General features: G+C 38.7%; 3 protein-coding genes and 1 long non-coding RNA gene across 6 annotated transcripts in view; 2 read left to right on the forward strand and 2 right to left on the reverse strand.

The window, feature by feature from the left end:
* LOC143375259 (uncharacterized) overlaps positions 1 to 19,805 on the reverse strand; it is a 59,202-nt gene that overhangs the window by 33,975 nt on the left and 5,422 nt on the right. The gene's annotated exons all lie outside the window — the stretch shown is intronic.
* Positions 7,113 to 7,494, forward strand: LOC143375037 (uncharacterized). The gene is made up of 2 exons (XR_013086794.1): positions 7,113 to 7,248; positions 7,328 to 7,494. It is a non-coding gene; the product is annotated as an uncharacterized LOC143375037 (long non-coding RNA).
* Positions 14,217 to 18,379, forward strand: LOC143375178 (uncharacterized). 2 transcript variants are annotated; one of them, XR_013086828.1, is made up of 2 exons: positions 14,217 to 16,351; positions 16,424 to 18,379. XR_013086828.1 is itself a non-coding variant. In XM_076824035.1 (2 exons), the coding sequence occupies exons 1-2, from the start codon at positions 14,228 to 14,230 to the stop codon at positions 15,021 to 15,023; spliced, it is 708 nt and encodes a 235-aa protein (XP_076680150.1). In that variant the 5' UTR covers positions 14,217 to 14,227; the 3' UTR covers positions 15,024 to 15,167. The 2 variants fall into 2 exon arrangements, 1 of the variants encoding a protein (XP_076680150.1); XM_076824035.1 differs by lacking the exon at positions 16,424 to 18,379 and having other exon boundaries at positions 14,217 to 14,854; positions 14,943 to 15,167.
* On the reverse strand, positions 16,087 to 17,722 carry LOC143375179 (uncharacterized). The gene is made up of 3 exons (XM_076824036.1): positions 17,583 to 17,722; positions 17,308 to 17,504; positions 16,087 to 17,152 (listed from the first exon to the last, which is right to left on the reverse strand). The coding sequence occupies exons 1-3, from the start codon at positions 17,720 to 17,722 to the stop codon at positions 16,164 to 16,166; spliced, it is 1,326 nt and encodes a 441-aa protein (XP_076680151.1). The 3' UTR covers positions 16,087 to 16,163.

The following is a 19,805-nucleotide window of genomic DNA, read 5'->3' on the forward strand; positions in this document are numbered from 1 at the left end:
TGCCTTGGCACCAGAGCCAGAACTTGCGATATTGCCGCTACTCCAGGCTCGTGATTGGTGCTTCCCCTACGCAGCTCGCTACGGCCATGACTTTCGACTACTTCCTGTCCCTAATATCAAATTCACATTAACCTTTTGACTGTGGCGCACTCTCGGAGAGAACCATCAATACTGACGGCGCGATATTCGCAATATCAGTCGCTGCGACTGGTTGTCCACTGACTACTGACCAAAACGGTACCCGGAGATTTGATACCATTCTTAGGAGTTAAAAAAATAAATAATTGCAAATAAATTAAAAATATTCAGTTTCTCTTTCGTATATATTGATAGACTTGTAAGAGCGTATATATACGCCTTTCGTATATATTGATAGACTTGTGAGAGCGTATACAGGGTGTCCCACTAAGGAATGGACAGCGCGATATCTCTTAAAGTATTGTCGATAAAAATATAAAAAAAATAGGGAATTGCATGGTTCGAGGGGGCCCATTTATTAGCGCGAACGAATTTTGTTTTCGATTATTATTTTAAAAAATACGATGGTCAAGTTCGGTTTTTCAAATGGAACTATTTTTTTTGAACACCTGAGTTGATAGTGCGTTCCAAGACAAATTCAATAAGCTTTAATGTATACACTTTATTTCCACTGGTTTTTAAGATATTGCGCTTGCAAATTTACTGATTTTCACTGCAAGAAACCCCTCTGGAATGGCAAAAACCGGGGGCGGTCTTTCTGGCGCCACGGGTGGCACTGCCTGTTGAAATGGATACTTACCTGCCAAAGGTCTACGCCAGAAATGGCACACCCAAAGGCTGGACAATTCTTTTCCGTCAGAAATGCTACTTAGGTAGGTACATCTGCGGTATCGAGAAGCGCATCGTTACTTTTATTTCGCACTTACTTCTACGCTCGGATGGCCGGTTCTTTTGGGAGGGATGCAAGTTGGATTGATTCTGATACAATCTGCTCCCTATGGTTGAAATTTAGTCTAGCAACTTTCACTCCTCCTAACCTAACCAATCCAACTTGCATCCCTCCCAAAAGAACCGGCCATCCGAGCGTAGAAGCAAGTGCGAAATAAAAGTAACGATACCTACCTAAGTAGCATTTCTGACGGAAAAGAATTGTCCAGCCTTTGGGCCTGCCATTTCTGGCGTAGACCTTTGGCAGGTAAGTATCCATTTCAACAGGCAGTGCCACCCGTGGCGCCAGTAAGACCGCCCCCGGTTTTTGCCATTCCAGAGGGGTTTCTTGCAGTGAAAATCAGTAAATTTGCAAGCGCAATATCTTAAAAACCAGTGGAAATAAAGTGTATACATTAAAGCTTATTGAATTTGTCTTGGAACGCACTATCAACTCAGGTCTTCAAAAAAAATAGTTCCATTTGAAAAACCGAACTTGACCATCGTATCTTTTAAAATAATAATCGAAAACAAAATTCGTTCGCGCTAATAAATGGGCCCCCTCGAACCATGCAATTCCCTATTTTTTTTATATTTTAAAATATAAAATGTTTATTCGTATTAAAATATTTATTTGTATTTATCATTACCTTTATGTGCGTGCAGCTCATTTTGATTTCACATCTTTTTTTATTTTATAATTATTATTATCTTCTATTTTTTGTGATTTACTTGCTTTCGTGTACTTGGCGTAATTTTTTTACTTTTCTCAAGTTTTTTATGGAGATATAATAAACACTTTACACAAGTGCGAATCATGATAATTATGAATTTATTCACTTCTGTAAAGTACGGGTTCCTTACCGTTCCCGAGTCTTTATTTGGGCTCTCATGGAGGCAAGCGAAAAAAGCGGTGTTGTAAGAGTGAATATGCTCCACAAATTTCTTGGATTCGGAGTCTTTATCACACATTAGTTGTTGTAATAATATCGAGAATTATTTCGTTTCTAGGGGAGGGTCTCAAATGTCGCCGGACAGTGAGTCTGGGCACGTATGTGACTTAGGCCCCTCGAAATGCCCTTCAGGAGACCAATTAGACAGGCACCCTCCTTCTGGTACCCAAAACCTGTAAAATTTCGTATTTCGCGGAGAAAACTGTGGTTATCTTAGGCCACGTACAGACTGGAGCACGAACGCGAATGAGGCCTGCCGAGCCAGAATGTGTATACAAGTGTTGCACGTTGCTGAAGTGCTCCGGGGCCGTTCGCCGCATGCCTCGGGGCTGTTCGTCGTACGCCTCCAAAGTTGTCGGATCGGCCCGACGCATGTGGCGAAAGCAAGGGAAACACGAGCCTCCTTCTATACATGTTTATTTGTGTTTTTTTTTTAGAAATACAAATTTTAAGTGGCACCGCATATGTATTTTCTTTACTACTGCGTTGTAGTCTATATTTTTTATTTTGTAATTATTATTTTCTATTTTTTGTGATTTATTTGATTTCATGTACTTGGCATAACTTTTTTACCTTTTTTGAAGTGTTTTATGGGGATTTTCTTTACTACTGCGTTATAGTCTATAAAAAGACGAATTCATAACTTTACACTTAAAAATTAAAAGCAAATGATACTCTTCACATATTTTCATCCCCGTTCGGTGTTGAAGATTACTTTGTACTGGTCAATGAATTTGGAGTGTTTTTCGTCACATCAATAAATAACGAGTTATTTACTATGGATGTTCTTAGTGACTCACTCTGTACATTAATTTCCATTCAGATTCGTATTTCTCAAATGCCCAGGCAAGTATGGAGTAGTGTACATTCTCGAAGTCCCCAAATACCTGGCGTCTAGTTTAGTTTATATGTGTGACGGGGTGGCGTGATGCGCAGAGGCCACAAAGGGAGAGACATGCCCCAACGGACTTGCATTACCAAAAGGCATCTCCTTAACCCGACGGGGTGGTTTCTTCGCTTTCTGACATCGCGTCGGCTTTTGTTATGATGTTAAAAGTTTCCTCAGTTTGCCTCGGTTTGCCTCGTGCACAGAACGAAAAATCTCAATTTGTCCAGCCCGAGGCATTCGGGTCTCCCTCGGCTTGTCTCATTCGCGTTCTTGCTCAAGTCTGTACGCGGCCTTAGGCGTCTCAAAAGATAGTAATCCCTGGCGAAGACAGGATAAAAAACTAGTAATATGATAAGTAGTAATAATCGCTTACAAATATTGCAGGAACTTAGTAATTCTTTTGCACTGTTTTCACTTATGCGAGACTCGATTATATGTAAGCTGTAAGAAACGGAATGCTTGTGCAAGAATTAAACTTGTATAATAAGTAACTTGTACTATAGGTAAGTTGTACAATAATAAGGTGTAGAATAAGTGAGCTCTGGGCGCGGTGTCACTTGTACTTATATCATATTCCGGAATGTCAGTTATGAGGGGTATGCGTGGTATGCAACATGAGTCATGTGCAAAATATGCGTTGTATGCGCAGAATGTCACTGGTCCTTTATTTGAGGCTCCGAAAAGGGGCTACTCAACCCAATTGATAGGTTTTGGTGTTTTTGGTTGGGAAGGGGTAAGGGTGGCTTTGATTTAGTGAGGTTTGGGGGGGGGTGAGACGTGGTCTCGATATAAGAAGGTTTGGGAAGTGAGTCGTGCTCTTGATTTAAGAGGGATTTTGGGGACGAGGGACTTGTTTTAGATTTAGGGGGGAGAAGAGGGGTGGATTTCGTACTTGACCATCGCGAGATGGGGACCGTTAAGGTACATCTTGTAAGGAAGTCGTAACGCTCAATACGAGAATATTGAAAATCACACTGGGCATCGCTCGCCGTCGTCGAAGGCGCGAGGCCCCGTAGGACACGTAAGATGTATATACAATGTAACTTGGATTCTCGATGAATGCCGATGACGTCAGGGGCATCGGCGAGGGTTCGAGGCGCGTAAAAGGAACGAGAGGCATTCGTTTGTACGACTCAGGGTAGTTAGCATCGACGATCCAGAGTATTCTTTACAATCTTTTGGATGGCCTAGTGTTTGGGGAGGGGTGAGAGTTGTGTTTTTAGCCATGATATAAAACTGACTCATTTCTTTGCTCAGAATTTTCAACCGAGACGTTTAATGGTTGGGCCGTGGGCACGGATGGGTCCCAAATTCGAGGACCAGTTTCTTTCGAAGGTAGTATACATCGTATGATGGGACCGCGATCTATTTCTGCATATACAATGTCTGAATTCCGTCCACCTCCAAATCCTAATACTACGTGTGAATTATAAATGTGCAATTTATACAGGGTTTCCGCGAATGGTGTTGGAATGCGACTAAAAGTTCAAGAATTTATTCTTTTCAGGAATACTGGGACATGTTTAAGAAAGTTACACATAATTAATTTATATTTAATTTTACTTTTAGTACTATGTATTGTGAAGCCTATTATATCTGCGGCTGCAGATGTTGATATCAGTCTTGGGAGTTCATATACATTCTGTGAAAAAAGTACCGGGAATTGGTCAATGAAACACAAAATATGTATTATTCATCCCAATTTAATGTATCGCCTTCAAAGTAGGCCCCTTTCGAAATAATACACTTATGCCAACGAAGAACCCAATCATCAAAACAATTTTTGAACGCATTTATAGGAATCAACTTCGGTACTCGCCGCGAATTCTCTTTTATGTCATCTATCGACTGAAAACGGGTGCCTCGAAGTGGTAATTTCAGTTTTGGAAAAAGAAAAAAGCCGGCCGGAGCCATATCAGGGGAATACGGTGGCTGCTCGATAAGATTTCTTGAGTTTTTGGCCAGAAATTCGTTCGCAATAATAGCCTTGTGAGATGGTGCATTATCGTGGTGCAAAATCCATGAGTTTTAAGGTCGCATAACGCTCAGATAATATTCTTTATTTACTGTCTTACCTTGTGGCAAGAATTCCGAGTGCACAACACCGCGGTAGTCGAAAAAAAACTGTCAACATCACCTTCACTTTCGATCGACTTTGACGTGCTTTTTTCGGTTTCGGCTGAATTGGAAGGCGCCATTCCGAAGCTTGTTGACTGGTTTGCATGTCAAACTCGTAAACCCATGTCTCATCACCGGTCACAATGCGTTTTATGAATGTGGAGTCGGAATTGACTCGTTCTAGCATGTCTTCAGCGACCTTAACGCGATTGAGTTGTTGCAGAAAATTCCGGTCTTTCGGCACTAGTCGAGCGGCAACGCGTTTCATGCCCAAACAATCGTTTAAAATGGTACGAATTGATTCGTGAGACACAGAAATTTCGGTGGCTATCTCTCTCAGACTTAAACGACGATTTCCAGCCACCATTTCCTTTACTTTAGCGATGCGAAGTTCAGTCGAAGACGTTGATGGCCGACCAGAGCGAGGCAAATCTTCCACCACGTCTCGACCGCTTTTAAATGCACTGTACCACTCATACGCGCGTGTTTTTTGATAAAATCGATTCACCGCAAGCCTTATGTAACATTTTCAGCGCTTCGGCACACGAAATTCCATTTGCGATACAAAATTTCAGACAGATTCTTTGTTCGATATTTTTATCCATTGTAAAAATCGCAAAACACACTTGAGATGAACTGACGCAATGGCGCACTGTAAACAAACTAAATGACAAGTGACGCTCAAACTACGCGTGAGTATAGAGGACAGCTGTGCCAACTTAGCGACAAAACGAATTTCAACAATCCCTTTAAGCGAGCTTTTTAAATGATCGATTCCCGGTACTTTTTTGACAGAATGTATTTAGAGCCGAAGGATTTACCTGGATACCGAATAAAACTGCAACAGCAAAATCACGCATACTGTATGCTCTGTCTGTTCCGCGTTGCATAAACTCGCGGAGAAAATAGTCGGGCTTACATTTACCGTTAAGGGTAATGATTTATTAGTAGGCATTCCTGGGATCCTCACATCTGCGTTGCACACTTTATTAAACAGTTTGACCGTTGCAAGGATAAGCCAACGCCTTTGACCACCTCACGGGCACCACCAGAAGGGTCGCCGGTTAACGCGACCCCACGTGCAACGCAGATGTGGGCGTCCTTGCGCTTTCTTGCCGTCTTACGCGGGCAGGTAAGAAAACTTTGCCGCCAAATACCATAACAAGGCGCCATCCCGCCAAATTTAGCCACTTTCCCAGAAAAGGCGCGCCAAGGGCGCAGGGAATAGATGGCGCGTTTGGTCCTAGGGAAATTACCCGATTGGCTGACACGGCAAACGTTGGCCAATCGGATCAAAGCCACCCCGCCGGAATCACTTCAAGAAATCGGACGAGTCCGGCAGTGGGTTAACTAAAATCAGTCAAAGAAAAAACTCTCGACCGAAAGGTCGTACAAAAAGACGACACGCGTTCGTACGTGACTCACACGAACCACCCTCACATTTCACTGTTTTTTTTATTGTTCATTTTTAATACTTGTTGCACAGTTTTATTAAATATAGTTTTTTTTGTTATTACATGTTACATAATTGTGCATCCATTTATTAACCCTAATTCGGTAAAGCGTCTAGGGTATCCTCGTGATTCCGGTGTCAAGACATTTCGAACGGAGCCTTACAACCTCCGTCGACTCGAAAATAAATCTCGGGTCGCATCGAGTCTACGTGTGAACACTGTCTGTTGCAACTACTCCTCAAAACTCGGCAGCTAACTGTATGAGGGTAAATAACACTCCCACAAATCCCAATAATAGGAAAAAGAAAACTCCTATACCCCTTTCCACTGGCTAAACTTCGGAAACGACGATAATTTATTAAACATTAAAATGCCGTACTTAAATTATGTAGATTAAAAATTTCAAACGTGTTTCCTTTTGGAGATTAGATGGAGCTATTATTTATTAAACAATATTTTCAAAAGCTGAATTCTTCGATGCAAAATGCACTTCAACAATTTAAACTAATCACGTGCCGATACGTGATAGTTTCTGCAGTAGTGACACAAACGTGTTATTCTTCGTGGCGGAACAGGATCATGTGCTAGTTCTCGCCGCAAAGTACGAAATGTGCTATTTTTTAATCCAAAATGACGATAATTATCTGCTTTGATACGTTTAATTATACGTTTCTGGCTGTATTTAAAAGGATTCTAGCACGTAACGTGTTGGAAACTGATCTTTTTAAAATCGGGAGCAAATCATTTATTGCTCGATGTGAAATTTTATGTGTATCAGCCCACTCTTTGGGAATATTCAATTCAGTTGCTAATTCTTCAGGAGTCTGTGAATTTTCGAAGGAGGCAAAATTCTGAATTTCTTCTAAATTCGGAGAAAGTTCTATATTACTTTCGGTATTATTGGAAGAAGATTGCGAACTTGTGCGAGGTGAAACATATAAGTATATTGGTAATGAGAAGATAAAGACAAGATGTTGAATGTGAAATTGATTGTGAACTAGTTCCAGGTTAAACATCACTAGTGGGGTACTAACAAAGTGGATTGAAGATGTTAAATATGAAGAACTAGCATCTAATAAATGATGTTCTGGCTTCCTGAACGGTACGATTAACTGATCTTATTAGCACGCATATAGTACTTATTCAATTTCAATTTGCCAGTCATTATTAAGGGGGTAGACACGGGCAATGCAGCGCTCTGTATATCGACACAATCTGACCCGAAACATGGGTTCGGGAAATTACGTTGTTTGTCCTTATATGAGCAGATTTTAGGCTGGGTGAGGTCGCATTCGAAAGATGAAGGTTCAATGCAGCCCGCTCTGGTCATGGTTCGACGAGATTGTGTTGATATCTAATAATATGAATGTTGAAAGTAGAGCAAAAGTCGACAAAATACACCCGCATGAATCCAAGTATTTGTAGGCCACTAAAAGAGTTTTGTAATTCAAACGATGAGCAGAGCGGGCTGCATTGAACCTTCCTCTTTCGAACGAGACCTCACCCAGCCCAAAATCTGCTCATATAAGGACAAACAACGTAATTTCGTGACTGTATTCCCAAATACGAGTTCCGCCATATTGGCGATAATACAGAGCAAGTCAGGTGACAAATTTAGTTCAGCTAGTGCATACGAGATGGCGCCTACTCGGGAAGACTGCCAACGTGGAACCATAGCAAATTGAAGCGTTAGCTGGATCAGAGATGTAAGATGCGAAGATTTCCGAATGCAGCGCCGCCTGCGGTGGAGTAAGGAATCTCAGCTTGTGATATCTCCGCTCTATAGAATAATATTCTTTGGTAGTTTCGTGCTATGCAAGATGCGAAGAATTAAAGATTTTCTACTTCAGCGCCCCGCTTGTACGTTGTTGGTACTACATTACGCGGGCTTTTTTGGCAGGATACCGTAACGGACATACGCGAACGTAGAGTAACCGTCATTCGTAGTACTGTGTACAATGCGTGCGGTTGGTTATAAATATTTAATATTTCAGGTGGTGATCGTCCATCTTTTGAAGGCATCAACTAAACAGGTAAGTATTTTTTTTCATTAATTTATATACTTTCGCTTTCTTTTTTTTATTTATCTTTTTCCTCTGTCTGTTTTTCTGGTTTTTGTCATGAATGAACGTGACACGCAACAGCGTTGGTGAAAAATTTGACCTGCATCACGCGCAATCAGAAGACTGCCCCTTTTGTTCAAAACATCTTGCATATTACATCTCTTCATCATTTATCTTACATATAACATAATACTTGCATACCTATGTGTATTTATTGTCTATCAATATTAGTTTTTATATTAAAACAAACAATGGCATGTTAATTATTGCCGTCAATAGTAATAATTATGATCGTCACAACAGTTAATGTGTTAACTGCAATTTCATTTGCCATCGCATTCCCGGGGAAACGTGTGGACATTTTTTAATGTACCCTTGCAAAATTTTACAGTCGTTATAATTGAGTCATAAACCATTTCCATGATTTGTACCACCTTCAGGTCAACCAAATGTAGCTTCGTAAAAACAGGTATTTCTTGGTTGTGATAACGCGAACAACTACTATTTGTTGGCGGGCGACCTTAACGCCAAACACGAATCATGGGGTAACACAATAAATAACAACAGGGACACTTCGCTGCACCTATGGTACATGAGAAACAAGTTGAAGTTTAGAGCATCGCTAAGAGGCACCTCCTCACCTTCATTCATTAAAAGCGGAGCCTTTTTAGATCTATGCCTGGCTGATGATCGAATAAAGATAAATAACCTAGCAGATAATAAAATAAAATGCATCAACTATGATAGCGACCACAAAGCCCTCTGTATATCTATATCCATAGAGCAATTAACACTCATTGAACTTGAAAGGAACATGCTTAAAGAAAACAAAGATTTTCGCAAAATTAATTGGGACAAATACAGTAATTCATTACTTGAATCCGGTTCAAATTTAGATATTCCAGAGGACAGAAACCTCTCAATCCCTGAAATAGATTCACTCCTTGAAAAAATAAACAAAAACATTATGAAGATTCAAGCAATTGAAGATTCTGTCCCTGACATAAACTCGAACCGCAACTCCACTGATAAATTCATTACAGCCGAAATAATTGCACTACGTCAAGAAAAAAGCTACATCTTGACACAACTAAAGAACCTAGCTAGAAGATCATCCACCAACCTCAGCATTCAATCTCTAATTCGCGAGCTTAAAGATCTGCTAAGACGGATTAGATATAAAATCAAGAAAGAATTTCAAAAGTCAATTAGTACTCATTGGAGAAACAAAATAAGTAAAATCTCCACCAAAAATTCAAAAGAGTTATTCCCGTCAATCAATAGTATATTTAGACGGGAAAATAAAAATATCTTAGAAACAATAAAAATCCCATCCAATTCACAAGACTTGTTAAACGAATCAGGCATAGACATACATAGGCTCCTCAAGGATGACGAAGAAAATTTCTTAGTCTAGGATCCAGTCCAAAAACTGAATCTTCTAGGAACTCACTTCCAAAAGGTCCACACCCAAAACGACGACTTGGGCAAACCCCGTTTGAACATGATCGTCAGAAACAAAGTTGAAGCCTTAATTAACGAAATAAACGAGGAAAACACGCGCTCAGATGGTGTGTGTGTTTTCTCAACTGATAACCCAGCATCCAACCCCACTCAAACTAACAACATAGAAAATTATTTCACAGATCTGGCTCAAGTGGCATACATTTTCAAAAACTTAAATAACAAAAAATCCTCTAGCTTCGACGGCATCCCCAATTTTATACTAAAAAAATTACCTCAAATATACATATATTTTTACACAATTATATTTAACAATTGTCTGAATAACACATACTTTCCAACCAAATGGAAAACAGCTAAATTGATCCCTATCCAAAAGAAAGATAAAGACGGAAGCAACCCTTCCAGCTACAGACCGATTAGTTTACTCTTCGTCGAAATTCCAACTTCATTATTCAACTACTGGCAGTGGCATCGAAGATTTTGATATAGTTAAATGTCAACGGAATGGATTAGAAAATGTATATTATATAGAGTGCAAAATGTGCAAATGCACAGAGCGCATATCCTGTCTTCGGAAGAGTGATGCCACTATAGATATCAACCGCGCCGCTGTTGCCGCAACAATGAAGACGGGCGGCGGATCAACAGACGCGGTCGCGTCTGGAAGCTAATTCCCCCTTCCCCTCTATCCATAGGCACACTGAGCGACCATGTCTCTATACACGAAAGACAGCGAAATTGACAGGTCGTCGGAGCTATTTTAGCCTTATTATCTTATTTTATGACATAGTCCCGGTGTTTTTACATGATTAAGCGAATCTTTTTTTTTTCGAACCTATATGTCGGTTTACTTAATGTATCAAGCTATTTGTCTAAAAGATATAAGATTTATTTTGAATTAATAGTTATAAAAATGATACTTTTAGGATTACGAGGTATGACGTCACGTTTTCCTTCTCCACTTGACGCCAGTAGGTGTCGCCTCGAAAGCATAATTTATAAATGTCACTTGGCTGTCATTCAATCATAATAACCTGCTAGTTGTTGACATTTTTGAAACGTCACGATGGTAAAGAAGATATTTAATCAAGGTTAAAGGTAGGATTATTTATAAAATATTTAATATGAAAAAAGTGATGAAATCCCCCCCCCCCCCCATAAACATGATTCATGTATGAAAGAAGCTAATTTCCTTTAATTCACGAAAAAAGTTCTCACGCAAAGATTGTGAAATCATCTTTGCTAATTCCAATTGTACCTTTAACCCTTTAATTCACGAAAAAAGTTCTCACGCAAAGATTGTGAAATCATCTTTGCTAATTCCAATTGTACCTTTAATTCGCGAAAAACATTAAAAACATTCTCAGGTAAAGATTGTGAAATCAACTTTGCTAATTCCAATTGTATTCTCGTTCTCCGTTCGAACACTGATTCCTCTGTCACTTTTTATACTTCACATTCCTTTATTGGCCACAAATCAATTCAGTGCTCAGATTTTCAGCTTCGGTTTTAAGGAATTAGCGGGCGAGACCTGTTGTTGACACAAAATCTTTTATAAGAGGGACATCTTCTGTTAAAAATGTCATATGAAAATCGTTTTACGATGGAAAATAATAAAAACTTGGTAGAGACTAATTTAAACGAATGAAAGTCGGTAATAGATTAATAGCACATTCGCCAGCCTGCACTAGTGATATGAAACATTTTGTTTTAAGTCGACTTCATAGTTTTTTCTTATACAACGCCCGCTAATTCCTTAAAACCGAAGCTGAAAATCGTGGGGGGGGGGGGGGGGGTATAATCAACTGGAGGACATACTGACTGCCGTGTCCTGTATAACGAAAAGGATCTACGAGAACTGTCAGAATGACCTAATCGATGCCCTCGATGTAGCCGCACAACGCGAAACGGAAGATGCTGGAAAAGAGGAAAAAGCATTAGCTATAGTAAGGGGCGACGTATATCCAGAATCAAATGTACCGTTTATCCCAGTTGTCGCAGATGGCAGCTGGATGAAAAGGTTATACCGTGGAGGAGATTACAATTCTCTTTCTGGCGCAGGAGCCATCGTGAGATACCACACGGCGAAAGTGCTGTACATCAGTGTGAAGAATAAATTCTGCATGGCTTGCCAAATAGCAGCTACGAAGAAGGAAGAACCGCGCGAGCATCGTTGCTTCAAGAACTGGGGTCGTAATCAGAGTTCAACTGGCATGGAAAGTGTCGCTATTGTCGAAGGCTTCAAATGCAGCATAGATATGCACGGCCTAGTATACTCTATATTAGTTGCCGATGGCGACAGCAGTGTGTACAAGAAGATATTGGACGAAAAATAGAATGCACCAATCACCTGCTACGCAATTTCAGTAGAAAAATAAGCGAAATCGTAGCAAAAGGCCGCAATAAATCTCTCCGCCTGCGTACCGGTATAAAGAAAGCTGCAGAATACCGGTGCCAAGAAGAAATAACACTCGATCAACAAATACAAAATTTGAAGGAAAACTTGACGAATGTACTCAGTCACGTTTTCGGTGAACACAAAGAGTGTCAGAGGTTAGCATACTTCTGTAATAAATACTCTGATCCCAACAGAGTAGACTACGTTCCACAACTGAGAGAAGCTGGTATTTATCAAAGTATCGAAGAAGCAATGCAGCCACTTTTCACTAAAGCTGACCGTTTGCTGCACGGTCTAAATAACAATGCCGTTGAAAGTTTTAATAATATCATTGCTAAATTCATCGGAGGCAAAAGGATAAACTTTGGACGAGGGGGCTCGTATCAGGGTAGAGTCTCCGCTGCAGTCGTCCAATATAACACGAAAGAGGCGTTTAGCAGATTGAGTATGGCAATGAATAAAGAGCCGACAACCATAGTAAGAAAGCTGGAAGAACGGCGGAAGCGTGCAGCAGAAAAGGCAAGGGAATATTAAAAAGAAGCGAAAGCGTCCTCTTTCCGAAATAAAAAACAATCATGCGACCAGGATTACGGTCCCAGCGCAGAAAAGCCAGATATGGAAGAGACAGTATACTCTTCCGAGTGTGAAGAGCACGCGGCTATACTTACTCCACGAGTGGCAAACGATGCGATACAAGATCGAAATGGAAACTCGCGATCAGGCGAATAGCGAAAAGTGGATCGGTTATACTTTATAGGAAGAAATTATTAACTGCATCCAATTTCGGCAAGGTATGCCGGTTACGAAAGGATACACCATTGGCAAATACTTTGAAGAATATTATGTATCCGCAACTCGAAAATTTACGTTCTCTCCAATCCGGAAGAGAAAATGAGGCAAACGCCTTGCGACAAATGGAAGAAGAATTAGGAATCAATATTCTGCCATGTGGCCTCTTCATCGATGCCACTGTGCCTCACTAAGGTGCAATTCCTGACGGCCTCGTGGACAATGATACCATCATTGAAGTAAAATGTCCCGAATCGCCTGCTGAAGCAATAAAGCAACTTGGTAATATACGGCGTATTTTCCAGGGTGATGGAATGAATATAAATCATCACTACTATTATCAAGTGCAAGGACAATTGCACATAACGAATAGGCAACAGGCTTTATTCTGTTTATGGACACCGAAAGGAATGAAAGTTATAGCAGTACCAAGAGATGATAGTTTCTGGGCAACAGAGATGGAGGAAAAACTGTGAAAGTTCTACGAGGACTGCACGTTGCCAGAAATAATAGATAGTAGATACAATCGACAACAGCCGATTAGAGAACCTCCGTACGTAAAAGCAAGTACGAGTGCACAAAAAAGTACATACAACGATGGATAACAACATCGCAATAGCACTGGTGTGTGCATTCAGCGCATATGAAGAGCTGTCGCATAAGCAATTGCAATACAAAGTGTAATAAGTGTATTTCATGTTCTGTTTCGGTGCTTTGCTAATAAAAAAATTTCTAACCTGACAAACTTCATTTTCTGGGGACATCCCCTCATCTATTTTCCCTTTTCACTTATAATTCCTTACTGCTAACGTAGAATATTGTAGCATAAGCACATTTCAAGTAATTAAAATGTACAATGAATTTTCTACGTTTGCAGAACCAGCCGACTTTCCGTTTAAATTTTTATAAGTACAATGCAACAGCTGAGAATTTCTTTCCTTGTTCAGAATAGGGAATTTGCATGATTCTCAAAAAAAATATATTTAGGAGCTCTTATATAAGTTTTATTGTAATTTTTTTTTCATAATTTTGTATTGCTTATTAAGCGAGAAAAAAGTAATTAAATATTACAATATTTAAAATTACCGAAAATGATCCGGAAATTCCCGAGCGTGGCCGAAGAAGCCTGTGACGTCACATAGTAGTATTTTCACACGTTTAGCATTGAAAACTACATTTTCTTTAAAAAAATGAGTAAAAAAACTACATATAAGTGGTGTTTCGTGCCTGAGTGTAAAAGCACAACGATTAAGACTCCGGATAAAGTGTTTTTTTTTATGCCTCAAGATGTAAAACTACGAAAAATGTGGTTTACAAGTGCTAGACGTGCCGATGAACCAGGGAAGTCAAATTATTATTGTTGTCAGGATCATTTTGATTTAAAAAACGACATGGATAATTACGTGAGATATTCTCTCATGGGAGCTCCAAGAAAATTGAAGAGTGGTGTGATTCCTCACATATTTGATTGCCAACCAGGGAGGTTAAAGACGTCAGTGAATTTATCTCGGCCAACCTTTGTGAAATTAAATAGGAAAAGGACTGTCGCTGAAATGCTGTCTAATACAGACAGTGAAAAAGAAAATAGCTGTCAAAGTACACATACGTCTAAGAAACAAGCAGTCGAGGACAACGCAACTTTGAATAATCCTGCAAAAAAAATGTGTACCGATCTTAATAACAGAGCAAGTACTTCCTATGAAGTATTTGTAAATAAAAGTTCCAGGAGTAAAGAAGAAAGCAATTCAGAGGAAGATATTCTTGAATCCACAGCCAACTTTTCTTATACACAGAATTTAGCATCAAGTTCTTCGCATGTAAGTCATGCACACACGCATACAGTAACCACAAATACAGGCCCAAATTGTAAAAAAACTTCAGTTCTAAGTTTTGGTGAATCTTCAGGTTGCCTATTACCTAAAAGTATTGGCAAGAAAACGGTTTTGCGAAAAAGTATTGGAGTGCAAGTATACCAGAAACTTGTAAAACCTCATGTTCGTTCCAAGGCTACTATGTGTGTTCCTTCTACATCCGATGCATCATGTCAATGTAAAATAGAAGATAAAACAAGTAATTCTGATCAGTCTACTTCTTCAGTCTCTCATTTGACAAGTGATTATAAAATTTCATCTGAACCAAGTGAATATCAGCAGTCAACAACTTGTAGCGAGGAAGAAAAAGAAAAAAATAAACAAATGAAAATGAACGTACTGAACATGACCAGATATTTCATAAGTATTGATTCTAAAAAATATATTGGGATTGGCACTGAATGGCTTTGGATTATTGATTTAATACATTCGTATATTAAGTGCAGTATTGATGACATCAAGCTAACTTTGATGAAAATAAAAACAGACGATTCATTTAGTCGGTTAGGAAATGAATTCGGTCTGTCAACATCGCAGGCTAGCAGAGTATTCAATAAAACAGTGAATTTAATAAGTCAGTGTTTAAAAAAACTTGTGTACTGCCCATCTCCAGAACATATAAAAAAAAAACTTACCCATTGCTTTTCGTGCGTACTACAGTAACGTCTGTGCAATTATAGATGCTTTCGAAATAGAAATTGAAAAGCCTTCTAACTCAGTGCAACAAGCTCTGACTTGGTCAGACTATAAAAAGTGCAATACTTTAAAGTATTTGATTGCTTGCACTCCCGATGGATTTATTCTGTTTGTATCTTCTGGGTATGGAGGCAGAATAAGTGATACAACATTATTTGAAGAAAGTAATATAATGAATATTTTACCAAGAAAATGCGGTGTTATGGCAGACAGAGGATTTAAGCTAATACAGACAATTTTAAATCAAAAACAGTGCGAGTTACTTCGTCCACCATCTGTTTCAACTTCAACTAAACCAACAAAAGAAGAAGTATTAAATACTAAAAGGATCGCAAGTTTAAGAATTCACGTTGAAAGGGTGATAAGAAGAGTTCGAGAATATAAAATTTTGGAGCCTCATTCTTGTCTCGATTTGAATATTATGTCTTATATAGATGACATTGTAACAATAGTGGCAGGTTTAATAAATTTACAGACACCAATTATAAAAACATAAAGTTTAGGTTTATGTATATTTCTTTAAAATTTGAAAAACAACATACAAAAATATTGCGACACATTATTTTCTAAATGATTGTAGTAATATAGGAAAGATATTTTGCTTCCAAAAATTAAGAGCTCTTTCAATCATAGTATTTGTAAAATGTGCATCATAATCAAGCCATAAATATTTGAATTGCTTGTTAGTTTCAAATTCTGGATCCGCAACAACAAACAATCCTTTACTTTTTCCTGCAGCCAGCATTTGTAAGTTTATTTGTCCTTTGCACTTTTTACTTATATTCCCATTGGGTAAATAATCAGCAACAGTTTTCTCAGAGCTAGGACATTTAATTTCTAAAATGAAGTCAGATCCAATACTATCTGGCGAAGCTCCAAGCACAGGTATTGACGGCTTCAGAATAATGCCACTTTTTTTAATTTGTAATTTTAAAGTTTTCTGGATTTCCGCAATAACTGCATCTTCTAATTTTCTTCCGCGTTCCATATGTTTGTTGTCATACACTTTGGCAACTCCAATGATACGATGGACTAAATTGCCATCTACTGTCTGGCACCGACTACTTTCGTATATATTTGAAGCAGTAATTCTCCCAAATTTCAATTCATGCCATAACACATTATTACTCTGATCCTGAGTATTCCTTTCTCCTTCCTTGCATAGATCCTCGCTCATATTTTCTTCTGCGTGCTTTAGAAAATCATCAGCTGAATCTTTGATATCAGGAAAACTGAACATCAACTGATGTATCGATAACAACTGAGCCTTTCGTTCTAACAAGTCGAAAGAATACCTTGTTAATTGGCAATCTAGTTGTTTTTCTTGCGCACGTTCAAGCACTTTTTCTAAGAATGTGGAGCTGTCCATGTCACATACACTTGTTACTTTGTCTTTCTTTGCCATCTCTGCCGTTGTTATAAACTTTTTGGATGTCCCTACTTGAGACAATTTTGATTTCTTCCAATAACATTCAACATCAGTTGGAGATGCGGATTCATGTCGTCTATTACACCACATTAAAAATGCGATGCCATGTTTACAGCCACCTGAAAGTTAAAAAATTTCATTTATTTGTCAGTAATTGATCGTTTATATAGTCAGAATACACTTTAAGACTCTGTATTTACTTATATTTATTTTTTATTGTAACAATAACAATTTTTGTAAAAAACACATTATAGAAACTTATTAAATATCTAACCTTCCGATGCTGCACAATCAAGACACTCCACATTTTCAATTTTTCCTTCTGTTTCATCAACAGTCAAGAATACTGTATAATCCTTATTTCGCACACGATGTTCAGGACAAATCCTTCCTTTCACAACACATATGTTATCTGTTCGTTTAACGCACACATAACCTATAGCAGAGTCACCATAGTTTTCTCTCGAAGATCTATAAAAAAGAATTCATTTACAAATTAATAAAAATTAAAACAATCTGCAAAAAGTTCGCTATTTTTCTTGTACTTACAATGTTGCTTTTACTCCTCGAACTTCAGGAAGATTGTAGCGCTCATTTGTTGCGATATATTCCCACGTCATGAAGATACTAATTTTCGGTAAATTAGTAGAGTCGGCTTTACTAAACCCTGGCTCCAATGTATTTGGCATTTTAATATATTTAATATCAATGATTAATAAAGTCGTTTAAAAATGATTTAAAACCGGTATTATGAGGTAAAGTGAAGTAGAAGCCCTCGGGTTCACAAATTACACTTTTAATACACTGCACATAGAAGAATTACGGCTGCTCGCTAAGTATCACGTTCTGAAACTGACTGCTCTTGTTTTTGGGGTCCTATTATATATACCCTTTTTGAGTGATAGTATCACAGGATGATGCGTCCATGGTGGCGCATCCACGGTGACGTGTCTGTCGTGACACAAACCTTGTACCCTTTTGTTAGGGCGTCTGAGTCATGAACGAGCCCCAGTAATTCGGCATCGAGTAACTAATAGTAAATACATTTGTGTTTACTATTAGACGGCTGTTTTGATATACGTATTTCTAGGCAACTCATAACACCAGTTTCACGGCGCAATCATAAACGCATAGCAGCCATTTGAAACTACTACTATGTGACGTCACGAACCTTTACGACCAATCAAAATCGTTTCTTCGCAATACGGAACGTTTCAAACATTACCAATTTTTAATTTCATATTTTAATAATTAACTATTTATAACAATTAAAAATTTTATTGTACATTTATTGCTTATGATGTATATTCAAGTTATAAATAATAAATTATGCAATTCCTTTTAAATGCAAATTCCCTATAGAATACGGAAATAGCAAACAGCTCCCTCTCGCGTGCATCAGGCAGCGGCGTATCTATGGGTAATACCATTTCCACAGACGAGGTATGGAATAGACCTTATGGGACTTCGTGTCACCACCCAAACTGTGTTACCGACCCATAATTTGAGGACTGAATTTAGTGACCTCTGTTCATGAACAGCGTCCAACGCAAGAACTACTCCGAAATGTGTTGAAATACTGAAAGTATACGTGTGACTTGTTTAGAGCGAGAGTTTGACACAGAGGGCGGGCTTTCGCTAAGCTACGCTTCGGCTCAGTTTCTCAACGACTCACGTCGGATTTCTGTTTGCAAATCTATTTCGGGAATCAGGATCCTATATGGCGCTGAAATATGGCACTCTTTAAAAGCTTATACAAGCTATAAATTGCAGAGATGAAATTGATTATTAGTATTTTATGTATAGCGGAACATTTAACTAATATTTTCACGTGTCGTTCGCCGAAAAATATTAAAAATTGACGCTATTACTGACATTCCCCCGAATCTCTGCACTTCGCGCGTGTCTAAATAGACGATGCCCATCCTACGTCACGCAAAAATCATTGAAATTAATTAATTGAAACGCTTTTGTAAAATTTATATTCATAGTTTTTAGGACCCGAAGCCCTTAAATCCCTACGTTTCGTTACAAATTGATTGTCTCTGCCCTTATTAACTATTGAATGGATTTAAAAATTATAAAAAAATATCTACGATGTAAGTACACGAGCATACGTTTCGCTTACGTTAAGATCTGGGCACATATCAGTTTCGTGTCAGTTCACGTAGAATTCAGGTACTTTTCATTAGTTTCCTCCAAGTACTTTCCATTACAGTCATTAAAAATAATCAGGATTATATCAAGTCTGGTGTCATTTTCATCAGAAAACACTAGTAATCCATTAGTGATACTTCTATGATAAAAATTGGCATACTCAATACAGAATGGCCTATTGCTGACTTTGTCCTTATGCCATTACTCCAGCGTTCATAACCCCCGAACCGCGTCGTTCAAAAGCTTCTACCTAAGAACCCAGCAGGGTCATAAAAAAGGTACACGTTACCGTTCAACCGATTTCAAGAGAGCGTACAGTGAAAAGGCCAGAATGTCGAGGCCATCGAATTTTAGCTTTCTGAGTATAGTGCCTCTCCGAGATGTAGTGACTAAGGTGTGAAGTCCCTCAGCGGGGTCTTACCCGACACCCTGCTGGGTTCTAGCCGCTAAACGTGCCCCCCTACTACCTCTTGCAGGACTGTATTTAGAGAAGACCAGGACAAAACCGGGGCCCTAACAGAAAATAAAACAGAAATTGCAGATACGGTTTATCATTATTAAAAGATATCAATTAAGCTTTGATTAATTATTGTATTGATTCATAAATTCTCCACT

The sequence above is a fragment of the Andrena cerasifolii genome, chromosome 12 (genome assembly GCF_050908995.1).
Source record: "Andrena cerasifolii isolate SP2316 chromosome 12, iyAndCera1_principal, whole genome shotgun sequence".
NCBI classification, from domain to species: domain Eukaryota; kingdom Metazoa; phylum Arthropoda; class Insecta; order Hymenoptera; family Andrenidae; genus Andrena; species Andrena cerasifolii.

What these genes read in the sequence shown, in the direction of transcription:
- LOC143375178 (XM_076824035.1), top strand. Translation starts at nt 14,228, where the DNA reads ATGAGTAAAAAAACTACATATAAGTGGTGTTTCGTGCCTGAGTGTAAA. An exon ending in TAGCATCAAGTTCTTCGCAT is followed by an intron (nt 14,855 to 14,942) that starts GTAAGTCATGCA and finishes GTGAATCTTCAG; the next exon opens with GTTGCCTATTACCTAAAAGT.
- LOC143375179 (XM_076824036.1), bottom strand. Translation starts at nt 17,722, where the DNA reads ATGCCAAATACATTGGAGCCAGGGTTTAGTAAAGCCGACTCTACTAAT. An exon ending in CGAGGAGTAAAAGCAACATT is followed by an intron (nt 17,505 to 17,582) that starts GTAAGTACAAGA and finishes TCTTTTTTATAG; the next exon opens with ATCTTCGAGAGAAAACTATG. An exon ending in TGATTGTGCAGCATCGGAAG is followed by an intron (nt 17,153 to 17,307) that starts GTTAGATATTTA and finishes TTTAACTTTCAG; the next exon opens with GTGGCTGTAAACATGGCATC.